General features: G+C 53.3%; 1 protein-coding gene and 1 long non-coding RNA gene across 18 annotated transcripts in view; one reads left to right on the plus strand and one right to left on the minus strand.

Moving 5' to 3' along the window:
* Window positions 1-1795: 1795 nt before the first annotated feature.
* LOC147367322 (uncharacterized) lies at window positions 1796-7779 on the minus strand. The gene is made up of 2 exons (XR_015170017.1): window positions 7623-7779; window positions 1796-3011 (listed from the first exon to the last, which is right to left on the minus strand). It is a non-coding gene; the product is annotated as an uncharacterized LOC147367322 (long non-coding RNA).
* SORBS3 (sorbin and SH3 domain containing 3) overlaps window positions 3502-13866 on the plus strand; it is a 29128-nt gene continuing 18763 nt past the window's right edge. For 5 of the 17 annotated variants that reach the window (XR_015169999.1, XM_086416214.1, XM_086416218.1 and 2 more), the window contains exons 1-5: window positions 3502-3609; window positions 8487-8628; window positions 8859-8976; window positions 10442-10635; window positions 13337-13400. Coding sequence is in view for 14 of the 17 variants with exons in the window: in XM_086416214.1 (XP_086272340.1) it covers window positions 3506-3609; window positions 8487-8628; window positions 8859-8976; window positions 10442-10635; window positions 13337-13400 (622 nt within the window). In the remaining 3 variants the exon portion in view is untranslated. Of the gene's footprint in view, window positions 3610-5726; window positions 6034-8053; window positions 8204-8486; window positions 8629-8858; window positions 8977-10441; window positions 10636-13336; window positions 13401-13866 lie in introns of those variants that run through there. The other 12 variants (XR_015169998.1, XM_086416213.1, XM_086416215.1 and 9 more) reach the window with 5 other exon arrangements.

Here is a 13866-nt window from a genome sequence, read left to right on the forward strand (position 1 = left end):
TGATTTTTCATAGGGTATTGTTTTAATTGGAGGACAATTACTTTACAATGTTGGGTTAGTTTCTGCTATACAACATGAATTGGCTATATGTATACCTATATCCCCTCCCTCTTGAACCTGCCTCCCACCTCACCCCATCCCACCCCTCTAGGTCATCACAGAGCACCCAGCTGAACAGACATTTTTTTTAAGCCTGAAAATTAAGAACTCAAATGCAAATTTCTATTTACCTCTCACTACATCTAGATCCAATCTGACTTTCTTGCCGGCTCTATGTAATTGCCTGATCTTTTTATCACAACTTTCAGGTTTTAGAAAGAAAATCTGTTCCATTTTGATACAGGGGATTAACACTGGTAAAATTATTCTTTTTAATGTGGCTGTGCTTCAGGAGAAGGTTCATTTTAGAATTCGAGGAGGTGGGAAGACAAGGTCATTCTATGTTTGGAGGCCAGACCTCTTACCTCGTGGTGTCCACTGGCCAGCAGATCAGCCTCCTTATCTCCCTTATCTCAGTTTACCTGCTGGGAAAGAGTCATGCAGACCTACTTTTCCAGCTCCTGGTCTGTGTGCCTTCTTTGTGGCTGAGTTAACTTGGCTGGATTTTCCCTCTGAGGTCATCATTTATTTATCTTTCCCTTATAAAATCTCTCTGAAGAACTGACAGCCACTCGCTCTGCTTTTCTGTCCTGAGAACTAAAAGAGGTTCATCCAGCTCAGTTCTTCTCAAAGACATCCCATCTGCACATTGTGCTTGTTTGCTCATCTATAAAAGGAGGGGGAGAGAGAACAGTCGTTAGTGTGATGTCAGTGTAAAGGCCTCCCTGAAGATAGACTAGATAATTGGATAAAAGTCTGAGTTCTCTCTCAGCCTTCAGGGTTTGGACGTGGCTGACTCTGAGAACCTTGAATAGATGGCTGTTACATCATGTGTGCGCTATGGAAAGATTTGTGCCAAGCTGGCCCAAAGCCCTCATTCTCTGTCCCAGGGGATCCATTCACTGTGGTTACCAGGCTCCAACGAGGACCACAACTGACCTGTAATGGGTATTTTTTCCCTAGCACACTTGAGTTAGGCCACACCACTGTCAGCTTCAGAGGGTCTTCCAAGACCCACAGTGGGTCACTCGTGTTCCCCTTCTGTTGCTCCTGCTTCCATGACTGTTTGGCCTCATAGAAGCTCTGGTAGAACTTGGCTGGCAACATAAGCAAAAGCTGGAGTCAGGTGTGGACCCAGGAGAAAAAAAGATGAAGTCCAGGGGATGAAACAGTGCAGACCTGTACTCCTGTCTCTGATGTGACTTGTTTTCAGTTCCTCACTAATGGGTCACCGTGGCCTTGCCCTGTAGAGAAGTCCAAAATCCTCAAAAGGAACAGGGCTTTCTATGCTAATCCATTCTGGTTGGTCTGCTTTGCTCAATGTCCCTGGCAGGAAGAAAACACTCTTCTGAGAGCACAAATTAAAACCTGCTCATAGCCTAACTAGACTCTATAGCAAAGTTTGTTCATTCCTGTGGAGAGGAAAAGAAGGAATAGCAGATGCTCTTCCTCCGTCTAATATGGGGGGACTGAGGCACAGAGCCAGGGGGCCACTTGGCTGTTAAGGGCTGATCTGACTGTGACATTCAGACTCCAGACTCCCAGCACCAGACACTCTTCAAGGACTGAGAGTTCAGGGTCTTCTTTTAAAAAAAAAAAATTATTTTTAATTGTAGGATAATTGCTTTACAATATTGTGTTGGTTTCTGTTGAGGCAGTCCTAGCATGGGTTGGAAAAGAATTTCCAGACAGAGCATTTCAGAAGGCAGTGAGTTTATTAAGAACAAAGAGCAGAGATAATGTGGGTACTTGAAAACGCAGTGGGCCGACCTCCTGACAGACCAGGGAAAGCCAATGCTTTTCGTGGGTTAGTGGCCAATTTTTATAGCCTCAAGACAAAATTCCTGCCAAAAGGCCAGCTTTAGGTGATTGGTTAGGATGCTATAGGATGAGCACTGGGGTGGCCATTTTTGCCTAATATGGGTCAGGGAGTTTGCTGGTGATGATCAGGGGGACTTTGAGCAAGATTACACGGGGGCTCAGTCAGCTTCAGAGGTGACCTTTGTTCTGGGCTCCACTTCTGTGGCCTTGGGGCAAGGCCTCGCACCTGTGGCCTTGGGGCAAGACTCCACAGTTGCTTCCACACATCAACATAAATCAGCCACAGGCAGATACACACGTTGCTGAGAGTTCAGGTTTATGTCTTCTGGGATGCCTGGCTGACTTTTTCTCACTTGAGAAACGAAACTGAATTCTCCGCTCACCGTATTCACTTACATTAAAAAGCTACTTAAATGCTCTTTCCATTCATCCTTTCTTTTGGTGACTGAGGCTGATGTTCAGAGCCACCCACATTCCTGTATGAACACCTACCCTCTTCTCCCCTTCCATGTAAAGAGCATAACATCTACCAGTAGTCTCTTGGCTAATCATCCCTGAGTGTGGCAGGTGTGGACAGACCTCAGTTGACATGGGGGCCGTGGGGGGATAATCCATGGAACAAAAGGTGGCGGCCTCAGGGGGCAGGGTGGGGGCGGGGCACGCGGCCAACCAGGATCAGATAGCTAGAAAAAACAGAGCGGTTATGTAACAGTGTTTACTATGGCTCAGGTGGCTCTGAGAAGACACAGGCAGCAGCCCCCCTGACAAAAGATGGTGCCAGAGCCCCGGAAGAGTCAGAGGGAGGGAGGTCCCTGTCAGGCGATAAGGCAGTCGCCAGAGGAGAGAGTGCACTGGGATGAAAGGAATCTGCTCTGTTGTTGACGACAGCCCGGTCACCTGGGATGGCCCTCCCTAACCTCAGCTTCTCCCTGAGCCATGCCAGCTCTCTGCCCCATCAGGCCAGCAGCCAGCGAGCTGAGGCTGGCAGGAGGAGTTGAGAAATCAGACACCTGGCTTGGGGTTGAATCTCTGGATGTCGCGACTCTTTTCCTTTTAATCTCCCACTTTTCAAAGAGAAAGGATTCTTCTCCCTAAAGATGAGCAGAAAAGGAGGCGTCAGTTCATTTCCTTAGACTCTGTGCTCCCACCGATTGCTCATCCTCTCTTCCATGAGGCTGTGGGTTGGAGGGAGCTCCTCCTTGGTCCAAGTACACAGCCTCTGACTCTCAGAAGGAGAATGATTCCTACAGGCACCATGGCACAGCAGGTTCTGACCTGAGACAGAAGGTGATAAGCCCAGCAGGACCTGAAGCAGACAGGCAGAAGTCAAAGCAGCTCAGGTCTCCGGCAGAGCTTCCCCCACTGCCTCCTACAAAGCTGGTTACTGGACTCCCCATTCCTATAGAGATGAGGCTGGTAGCCAATCCCCCGCTCCTCGCCCATGGCTGCCTCCTCCCCCTTGTGAGAAACAGGAAGCTGGGGACCTTTGTCGGCTCAGCTGCACCCTCTACATTAAATATTTATCTTGGAGTCCAGGTCAGAGCCCTAGAGAATAAGAGAAGCTTGCTGCTGGTGAGAAGCGGGTATGGCCAGGATTCCTGGAGTAGGAAGATCGTCAGCTTCACCATCTTTGGAGAACAAGGAAGAACACGAAAGAGATGTGGCCCTTAATCACCAGGATCCTGACAGGTGGGGAAAAAACTGGTGACAAGGGAGATGGGCACAAGCTTTGTCCCTCAAGGAGGGAAGAGGGTGGTGCCTGGGGGTGAGTAGGTGTCCGAGCCTTAGGGGAAGGGCAATGCACTGCCGCCTGCGCTCAGGTACTCTCAAAGCTCCTCCCTCCTCTCTGACGCTGACTGCTGTGGGCAGAGGTTACCCCGCCCATGCCCGTCCCTACAGCTTTCCTGGAGAATCAGAGATTCTTCAAAGTGATCTGGTTCAGCTCCCTGCTGTTGTTTAGTTGCTGAGTCCTGTCCGAGTCTTTTGTGACCCTGTGGACTGTAGCTTGCCTGGTTCCTCTGTCGAAATTCCTAGGCAAGAATACTGGAGTGGGTACTCAGTGCAATAATTACTTTTATGAAGATTCCCCACAATTGGCAGACTTGGAACTCCTGAAATCATTTAAAAGCTCTTTCTTGGAGACCTTGGATCTGCCTTGGAGTATGTACCCAGTGGTGCCAGGTCTGCCAGTGCAGCCAGACAGTTTCCACGCGGCAGCCCTGCAGACACTGGAAGCTAGGTGGCACGCCTCTCTCTTTCTCTAGCTTCTTAACCTAAACCTCCCCTCCTTCCGCGCTTTACATGTGAGATTGTTTCAAGCTGGTTCACCGCAAAGCAGACAGCTTTTTTAACCTGAATCAGGGAATGATATAGCTAATAGTATCTGTGATGGCAGGGATTTAAAAATAAGGTTTCATCTTTCTCCATTCCCTTCTCAACTTTTGTACTGAATGGGAAACACTCTGAAGTGCATGGTGGCCTCAGAGTACCAGTCTAACTCCTAGTTATCGTTTATTTGCTAAGTTGTGTCCGACTCTTTGTGACTCTCTGGATTGCAGCCTGCCAGGTTGCTCTGTTCATGGGATTTTCCAGGCAAGAATACTGGAATGGGTTGCCATTTCCTTCTCCAAGGGATCTTCCTCATTCAGAGATCCAACCCATTCTCCTGTATTGGCAGGCAGGCTCTTTACCATTGAGCCACTAGGGAAGCTCCCTAACTCCCTGTAGGTCCTAACAAATGGTTCCATATTTTCATAATCTATAATTGATCGCTTCCAAAGTAGATCTGAGATTGCCCGGCAGGTATGTACGATTTAGTTGATTTGGGGCATGGGGTCTCAGAGCCAAGCCAAGGACTAAGAAGTAGCATCCCAGAGTCTGTCCACTAGCAGTAAGCATTCATTAATAGTAAAGCATTCATCAAACCTTCACTATAACAGGCTCTGTGCCGGCACAGAGGCTCTCTCACACAGGGGAGAAGGGGTAGTGGGCATGGCCAGAGGGGATGAGAGCCAATGGGCCCGGGCTCTTGGGACCGGTGTCAAAGCAGTGGGAACAACGGAAAAGCAGCAAGATCAAAACAAATACGGTGTATGGGAACACCAAGACCCCGGTAACCCCATCCCTGCCAAAGGGACCTCGCCCTCATCCTCTTCAGGGGCGCGACACGCCCAGCGGGCCGCTGCCTCGGTCCAATTTCCTCCCGCGGCTGTCCTCCGCGGGGCCTGCACGTGTGTGAGCATCCGCCCATTGGCCAGTGCACGCGTGTGTGTGTGTATGTGTGTGTGTGTGTTTCTGTGTGCACACGCCTGGGACGCGCACTCACGCAATCAAACTCTGTCTTCAAGAGAGGAGGGAAACGGTCGGGCCTTAACTCGGCCCACTAGGCCACTCTGTCCGTGCAGCGACCTTATCCCGGCCCCAGCCTGTCTGCATCCGGGTCCCGTATCAGTGGCTGGCTCGACCCGGGTTCTTTAATCACTCCTGCTCTCTGTCCTGGCTCCGCCGAGCAGCGGCTCCCTTCCCACCCGCTGGAAATGTCGCTGGAAACTCTGAGTGCCGCTCGCTGGCCCCCGCCCCCGCCCGACGCCAGCCCTGCGGTGGAGGCGGGGGAAGCAGCTGGGAAACCGGAGCGGTCTCCCTGGGGACCCTGGACCGCCTCTCTCGGCGCCGCCTCGCGGCCGACCCGGCCCCCGGCAAGGCCCACAGCGTCCCCGCGGCCCGCCCGCTCGCACCCCGACGGGGAGCTCTCTCGCGCCCCAGCCGGCCGGAGCCCCCGCCCTCCACCCCAGTCCGGCCCAGGGGCCAGATCACAGGGAGAGACACACTCCGCCCGCACGCCTGCCGGCCCCGCGCGCCTCTCACGGTCCTTGCTCCCAGCGCTCGCCCTCGTCCCCACTTCTCCGGCCCCGCCGATCCCCCTCTTCCTCCTCGGGCGCCCAGCCTCGTGGAGCCCGTCCTGACCGGGTCACAAGGGCGGACGGCACAGCCCGGACTTCTCCCTGCCCTCCTTCCCCGAGGGCCCGCCGCGGCCGCGCCAGGCAGGAGCCGCGCAGAGATGCTCTTGTGTCCTCTCGGGCGTCCGCAGTCCCCTCCACCTGCTCTCCTGGGAAGGTAGGTGCCCCGGAGGAGAGGTGGCGGAGAGGAGGCGGGGGCTGCAGTCGGGGAGGGACCCGCACTCCAACCCGGGGGAACGCGGGAAGCCCCTCCCTCGGGGGTCCTGGTCCCAAACTCTGGGGGAGGGAAAGAGGTGAGAAGTCCCCCCTTAATCCAGATGAGACGAAAGTCGAGAAAACCTGAACTTGTCCACGTGGACTTGTAGCTGGAAAATACCCCTGGGATGCACCTAAGGCGCAAGCCCCCAAAGTCAAGGCAGTTCTTGGAGGGAGGGAGGAGTCTGCCAACTACAGTGGGCTATTTCACGTTTTTCAGCCGTTAGCGGGGAAGGGCTGCCCGATTTCAGGGAGAACCTGGGGATTTGCTGTCCCCTTCTGTTCTCTGCCAGATGCGGGACCCACTACCCCAGTGCCTCTATCCTCCCTATGAGAAGTCCTCCTTATCACCTCCTGGTACGAGAGGAACACTCAGCCCATCCTTCCCCACCCACTCCTGCATATCCTGAGAGGTGCATCACAGGGTGCTGTGTTAGGGAGAGTCAGACAGCTGGGCGACCAAGGATGAGCAGCATCTGAAGAATCAGACCTCCTACGGGCCTCTTCCTCCTGCAGGGCAGTTCTCAGGGAATGCAACAGGGTATGGCAATGAGAGGGAAGGAGGCTGGGTCAGCTGATGATCATGGCTGCCTGTGCTGACCTTGCATTTTGGCCTCGGTTGTCAGCTGTCTAGGGTGGGGTTGCGGCTAGGAATCAGCATGCCTCAGGGCTCCAGATCTCCTACTCTCCCCTGCCTCAGTTTCCCCCGCAGAGAGGGGGAGAGTAGCCGGGAACTGGGGTGTGTCTGCCTGTTTTGCTTTTGGTAGGAGTCCTAATTGGATCCAGCTGGTGAGCTGCCCCTCCTCCAGCCTCAGCCATTCACTCTCCCCCACCACCCCAGCTAGGGATGGGCCCGGAAAAGCTGTGTCCCCAGTAGGTCTGCTCAAATGTCAGAAGGAATTGCCACTCCCTGACTAAAGTCAGAGAGCTGCCCCCAGCTTTGTTTGTACCCTACAGCCCCACCATGGCTGAGCAGAAACTGGGTGCAGCAGTAGTCACAGCCCCCAAGGCACGTTCATCTGCTCTGGTCTTCACAACACTTACACTGCTCGTGTGACCCCCCAGCTGCACACCGCCTCCCACTGCATACCTCCCACCTACTATTCAGCTGAACCTCCTCTGTACTTATAACTCCCATACTGCTCATATGATCCCCGACCCAGTAACCCTGCACAAGCCACGTTCTTACATTCCATCCACCATCTTAAGTATCCACCGTGCTAACACTCCATGCTACACAAACAGCACCTCACAAGGTCCTTGCCACCCTCCTGGAGCCCCTAGATCCCACAGGCACACGCAAGCCTTAACTCTAAACAAAAGTGCCGGAACCGGTCCAGCGCCAGAAGGTGGCCGAGGTTGGCTCAGCCTCTGGCCACGTTCAATAGGACGGGTGAGGGGGGACAAGACGGCCTGGGCAGCTCGGCTCTCTGGTAGAAAATCCCCATTGCCTCCTCTCCTGAATGTGGGAGCCCTGTCTCTTGACCTCACCTTTGCCTGGGGTGGAAGGACCCAGCTGGCCAGTCTGGCATGATGCTCCCTGGAAGACCCTCTGTCCAAAAGACAGCCTGGAGGTGTAGGAGAAAGTGGGGTGTGTGCACACCTCTGTGTGTGTGCGTGTGTGTGACAGCACCACCTCCCTGTAGCTGGCCAACTCCCCGCTCACCCACTAACTCGCTGTCCAGCCCAAGCCTCGGCCCAAGCTGCCTGACCCCTCATGGCACCCTGAGTCCTGTGAGGCTTCGGTCTGAGCCAAGAGGCCAAAGAAGGGAGCTGATACTACTTTGAGCTCAGAACAAATGGTTCCTGCGGACTGGACATGCCCAGCCTCCCTAGAATCTTGGCCCCGCTGGGCAGTGGGCGGGTGGCCGCTTCCCACCCCACTGCCTGACTAACCCTTTGTGCCCTCTGGCAAGCAGATGCTCACGGGGCCTGGGGGTGGCAGAGGGAACTGAAACAAAGTCCTGGTACCCGGGCCCGCCTCTACCAGCTGCCCCAGTTCCCTCTGCCTTCCCTCTGGGGGAGAGGGCCATGCTGTTCAGTGAGAGCCCCAGAGGGGCAGGCCGCTGGAGGTGTGCTCCCAGCCAGCCTCCCTCCTCCTCCTCCTTGCCCGGCCTCCCCCTCCCCCACTCCCACCCAGAGCTCCTGCCTGAGGCCTAACAAGCAGCCCATTGTGCTTCTAGGAGCCTGCACGGGCAGCCTGAAGGCGGGTGCCCACAGCGGCCTGTTTCCTGGGTCTCTGAGCTCCCACCGAGTTGGCCCGACCCCCTCCCTCCCACAGCCCCAAGGTTGAACCCAGAGGACAGGGGCAGCCTGGACCCAGCAGGGCTTCCCTTACTTCTTCCTTCCCCACAGAGGACACGCCGAGGAGCAGCTCTCCAGCCCTGACCCGAGCATGCAGGCCCCACCCTACAGCCTCCCAGCTGGGCTCAGCCTGGATGACTTCATCCCGGGCCACCTCCTGGCCCACGTAGGGTCATCCGCCCGGGGGACACGGGTGAGTGAGACAGCAAGGGAGCGGGTACTATGGGCCCCTAGTTGGGGAAGGGGGCTCAGGACAGGTCAGGGGGCAGCAGGAGGATCAGCGCGGGAAGGGGGGTGGATGACAGCTCTAGAGAGCCTCGCTGGTTCACCAGACAGGGTCCAGCCCTCATCTTTTAGCCATCCCTCCTGCCCACCTGCAGAACCCTCTGGGCCTGAGCTGCTGCTCCTGGCCCCTCCCCACAGGTGCCTGTGATCCGGAATGGTGGCTCCAACACCCTTAATTTCCAGTTCCATGACCCTGCGCCCAGGACCGTGTGCAATGGGTACTTCCAACCGAGGAGAGATGCTTCCAGACACCCAGGTGGGTCTGCTTGGGAAAACCAGCTCCAGGGTTAGGGGTTGGGGAGAGGGGTTCAGTCAGAGGTTCTTGGGCTCAGCCTTCTGGCACTCACCCTGGGTCAGGTGGAGGGACAGGAGGTGGGTGAAAGTCTCTCAAGGCCCTGGGGCCAGTGAGCTCAGCTCACCACCCCTCCCTGTAGGCACGTGCTGGCCTGTAAGAGTGAAACTGCTGTGGTAGAGACCAGGCTGACACATCCCTTCCCCTGCCTCCCCCACCCAGTGCCAGGGGGAAGGAAATGTGCAGGGAACATAGCCTTAGGCCAGGGGGACCTCCAGCAGGCCAGGGGATGGCTTGGATTGGGAATGGAGGCTGAAGGAATGTGAGCATAGGTGGGTTGAAGAAGGGATGGGCGCTGAACACAAGACATGCCCCCTAAGGGCTGCCCCCATCCCCCATCTTTATGCAGCAGCCCAGCAATAGGTTGCAGAGACAGCTCTGGGACTCTGCCAGCTCCTGGGCTCCTATGAGTCAGCCCAGCCCAGCCCAACCCAGCCCACGGGGTCTGGGAGATTCCTGGAACCTCCTGTGTGCACGTCCACCCCCAAGGCCCCTCTCTTTAGGAGGATGGCAACATTTATAGAGCATTCCTTTGAGGCAGCCAATGTGTTGAGTAGTTTACACATTTAACAAATAGTCAGTAAGCACATAGAAAATCCTGGACACTGTAAAGACACTTTCCAGGTCTTACCTCACTTCATCCCTCCATAGCCTAGCAAGATAAGGTGTCATTATTAGCATCTTCTCAGTGAAGGACCCGTAGGGATGTTCAGTCACAAAGGCTGAGCTGAGGTTCAAACACTGGTCCATCCTGCCCTGAAGCCCTTTTGTTGTTACACCTGGAGGCCAAAGGTGCTGGTGAGTGAGTTTCTGCCCCTGGTTTGTCGATTATGTTCAGGCACTGTCCTGAACACAGTCACACACATTAGATCTCCCTGCAGCTCTGCTGTGACTACCCTCATTTTACAGAAGTTGGAAACAGAGGCACGGTGAAGTTGATTGCTGTGCCTAAGACACACAGCCAATAGGTCTGCATTCAGGTCTTTGCCCCCAGCCCCCCGGCCCTTTTCTGCCACACCCCACTGTCTTCCCCAGCTAGAGATGCCTCTAGCATTCTCTGCATGTGACAATTCTAGCTCTCATTCTGAAAACTCTGAGGACATCCCCAACAAAGCAGGGTGGGTTGGGAACGGGCATAGATTTCTCAAGATAAAATCCATTTTCATTCACTTTAACTAAAAAGTAAACAAACAGAGCCCTGTGGTCCTGCCAAGGATGGGGACATTTGTAGAGTCTGCGTCATCAACTTAGACAAACAAGGAGTTGTTGAAACTTTTGAACCCACAGGGCTCAGTGGTCTGAGGAGATGAGGGACAAACAAGCCTAGGTGGGGCCTCTTTGCTGAAGCTCCTCTCCATGTCCCCCACAGACCCTGCTTGGTATCAGACCTGGCCGGGTCCTGGGAGCCGGCCCCCTGGGAACCAGAAGACCCCTGCCTCCCAGCATTCCCAGAAGTGGTCAGCCACATGGACCAAGGACAGCAAACGGCGGGACAAGCGCTGGGTCAAGTATGAGGGCATCGGGCCCGTGGATGAGAGCGGCATGCCAATTGCGCCCCGATCTGTGAGTCCAGGGCTGGGGCTGCTGATAGGTGGGGCCCAGGGGTCCACCCTGAGCTCCACCTCTGATACAAAGGCTGTTCCCAAACCATACCAGACTAAAGCAGGGGTTCAACCATTATGGGTCTGGGGCATCATGAGCCCCATAAAATTATGAGCACTCTGGCATGTCTGAGTTGCACAAGTGATTTTTTTTTTGGCGGGGGGGTGGGGGTGGACAGTTCTAGACTACCCCATAGGTTCTCAGTGGTAGAGAGCCACTACTGTAAGGGCTGACCCTGGCAGGGACTGCCCTGCTGCCCCATTCACGGCCCTGGGCCTGGCATGGCACTGGTGAAGTGGTTGCTGAGTAAGTGACTGACTGAATGGGTGAACGAGAGAGTCCTGCGTGAGGCCTGATGGAGCAGCAAGCTTGGAGGATCTGAAGGATTCATGCTGGGAGGACCTGCCCTTCCACCACTCCCAGGCCTATCCTGAGCCACCTGTCTGCCTCTAGTTCCTTATCGGAAACTCAGATTAGTAACATAGCCCTCTGCTTCCCAAGGTTCTTTGGCGTCACAAGTGAGGTCAGATCAGATCAGATCAGATCAGTCACTCAGTCGTGTCCGACTCTCTGCCACCCCATGAATCGCAGCACGCCAGGCCTCCCTGTCCATCACCAACTCCCGGAGTTCACCCAGACTCACGTCCATCGAGTCAATGATGCCATCCAGCCATCTCATCCTCTGTCGTCCCCTTCTCCTCTTGCCCCCAATCCCTCCCAGCATCAGAGTCTTTTCTAATGAGTCAACTCTTCGCATGAGGTGGCCAAAGTACTGGAGTTTCAGCTTTAGCATCATTCCCTCCAGAGAAATCCCAGGGCTGATCTCCTTCAGAATGGACTGGTTGGATCTCCTTGCAGTCCAAGGGACTCTCAAGAGTCTTCTCCAACACCACAGTTCAAAAGCATCAATTCTTCGGCGCTCAGCCTTCTTCACAGCCCAACTCTCACATCCATACATGACCACAGGAAAAACCATAGCCTTGACTAGATGGACCTTTGTTGGCAAAGTAATGTCTCTGCTTTTGAATATGCCTTCTAGGTTGGTCATAATTTTCCTTCCAAGGAGTAAGCGTCTTTTAATTTCATGGCTGCAGTCACCATCTGCAGTGATTTTGGAGCCCCCAAAAATAAATTCTGACACTGTTTCCACTGTTTCCCCATCTATTTCCCATGAAGTGATGAGACCGGATGCCATGATCTTCGTTTTCTGAATGTTGAGCTTTAAGCCCACTTTTTCACTCTCCTCTTTCACTTTCATCAAGAGGCTTTTTAGTTCCTCTTCACTTTCTGCCATAAGGGTGGTGTCATCTGCATATCTGAAGTTATTGATATTTCTCCTGGCAATCTTGATTCCAGCTTGTGTTTCTTCCAGTCCAGCGTTTCTCATGATGTACTCTGCATATAAGTTAAATAAGCAGGGTGACAGTATACAGCCTTGACATACTCCTTTTCCTATTTGGAACCAGTCTGTTGTTCCATGTCCAGTTCTAACTGTTGCTTCCTGACCTGCATACAGGTTTCTCAAGAGGCAGGTTAGGTGGTCTGGTATTCCCATCTCTTTCAGAATTTTCCACAGTTTATTGTGATCCACACAGTCAAAGGCTTTGGCATAGTCAATGAAGCAGAAATAGATGTTTTTCTGGAACTCTCTCTTGCTTTTTCCATGATCCAGCAGATGTTGGCAATTTGATCTCTGGTTCCTCTGCCTTTTCTAAAACCAGCTTGAACATCAGGAAGTTCACGGTTCACATATTGCTGAAGCCTGGCTTGGAGAATTTTGAGCATTACTTTACTAGCGTGTGAGATGAGTGCAATTGTGCGGTAGTTTGAGCATTCTTTGGCATTGCCTTTCTTTGGGATTGGAATGAAAACTGACCTTTTCCAGTCCTGTGGCCACTGCTGAGTTTTCCAAATTTGCTGGCATATTGAGTGCAGCACTTTCACAGCATCATCTTTCAGGATTTGGAATAGCTCAACTGGAATTCCATCACCTCCACTAACTTTGTTCATAGTGATGCTTTCTAAGGCCCGCTTGACTTCACATTCCAGGATGTCTGGCTCTAGGTCAGTGATCACACCATCATGATTATCTGGGTCGTGAAGATCTTTTTTGTACAGTTCTTCTGTGTATTCTTGCCATCTCTTCTTAATATCTTCTGCTTCTACCAGGTGAGGTAGAGGATGTGAAATACCTTCCTACCCTACCCCCCACCAATACTGTTTATTTTTCATTACATAGAAACACATATTCTTTGTAGAATCATCAGAAATACATAAAAACAAAAAAATATAAGCCACCCCAGATCTCACAATTTAAGGCTCATCATTGGTGGAGATTCTTCCATATATCTGGGTATTTTTTTTTATAATTGAAAAAAATTTTTTTGGCCATGCCACATGGGATCTTAGTTCCCCAACCAGGGATTGAACCCATGCTCCCTGCATTGGGAGCACTGAGTCTTAACCACTGGACCACCAGGGAAGACCCCTTCTATATATCTTACTCAAACATAACAAACTACACGGAGGTATTGTTACTAAAGATGTCACAACAGCCCACCCAGGGGGGCTTCAAGGGTGGCCAGAGAAAAGACTCAGTGAGGAAAAATGTCTGTGGCTTGATATTGGGAGGGTGGCCTGACTTTGCCTTCTTTGATCCCAGAGTGTTGACAGCCCCAGGGACTGGTACCGAAGAATGTTCAAGCAGATCCACCGCAAAATGCCGGGTGAGACCCCTTTCTGGGGCCCTCTCTCTGCCTGAGTGGGCTTGGGAGCGAGAGGTGGACAAGGAGACTTAACCTGTCCGGAAAGTGTCTCCACTCACCCCAGGCTCTGTCGTAAGTGGTCGCTAAAACAGACCAAAGGAGGGAACCGCCAATCTCCTCCCTGTATGGGGAACAGTGACCAGACGCTGTCCCCAGTGAGGGTCTGGGAAGCCGTGCAGTCACACATTCGTTCAGTCAGTCCCTTAACCGTGTGTTCAGCACTTGCTGTTTGCTGACTACTCTTCTAGGTGCTAAAGACAAAACAGGGAACAAACAAAGGTTGTTCCTGCCTTAGCGAAGCTTAAGACAGAAGGCATCACAGAGTAAACACACAGACATTTAATATGGCAGATGGTGGTAAGGGCTAGGGAGAAAAGGTCGGGAGGGTGCCCAGGGCAGGAAGGCTGCCACTTCACGCGGGCTGGTC

This window comes from Bos grunniens, chromosome 8, assembly GCF_055505025.1.
Source record: "Bos grunniens cultivar Pamir isolate PY7600 chromosome 8, Bosgru_T2T1.0, whole genome shotgun sequence".
Lineage (NCBI taxonomy): Eukaryota > Metazoa > Chordata > Mammalia > Artiodactyla > Bovidae > Bos > Bos grunniens.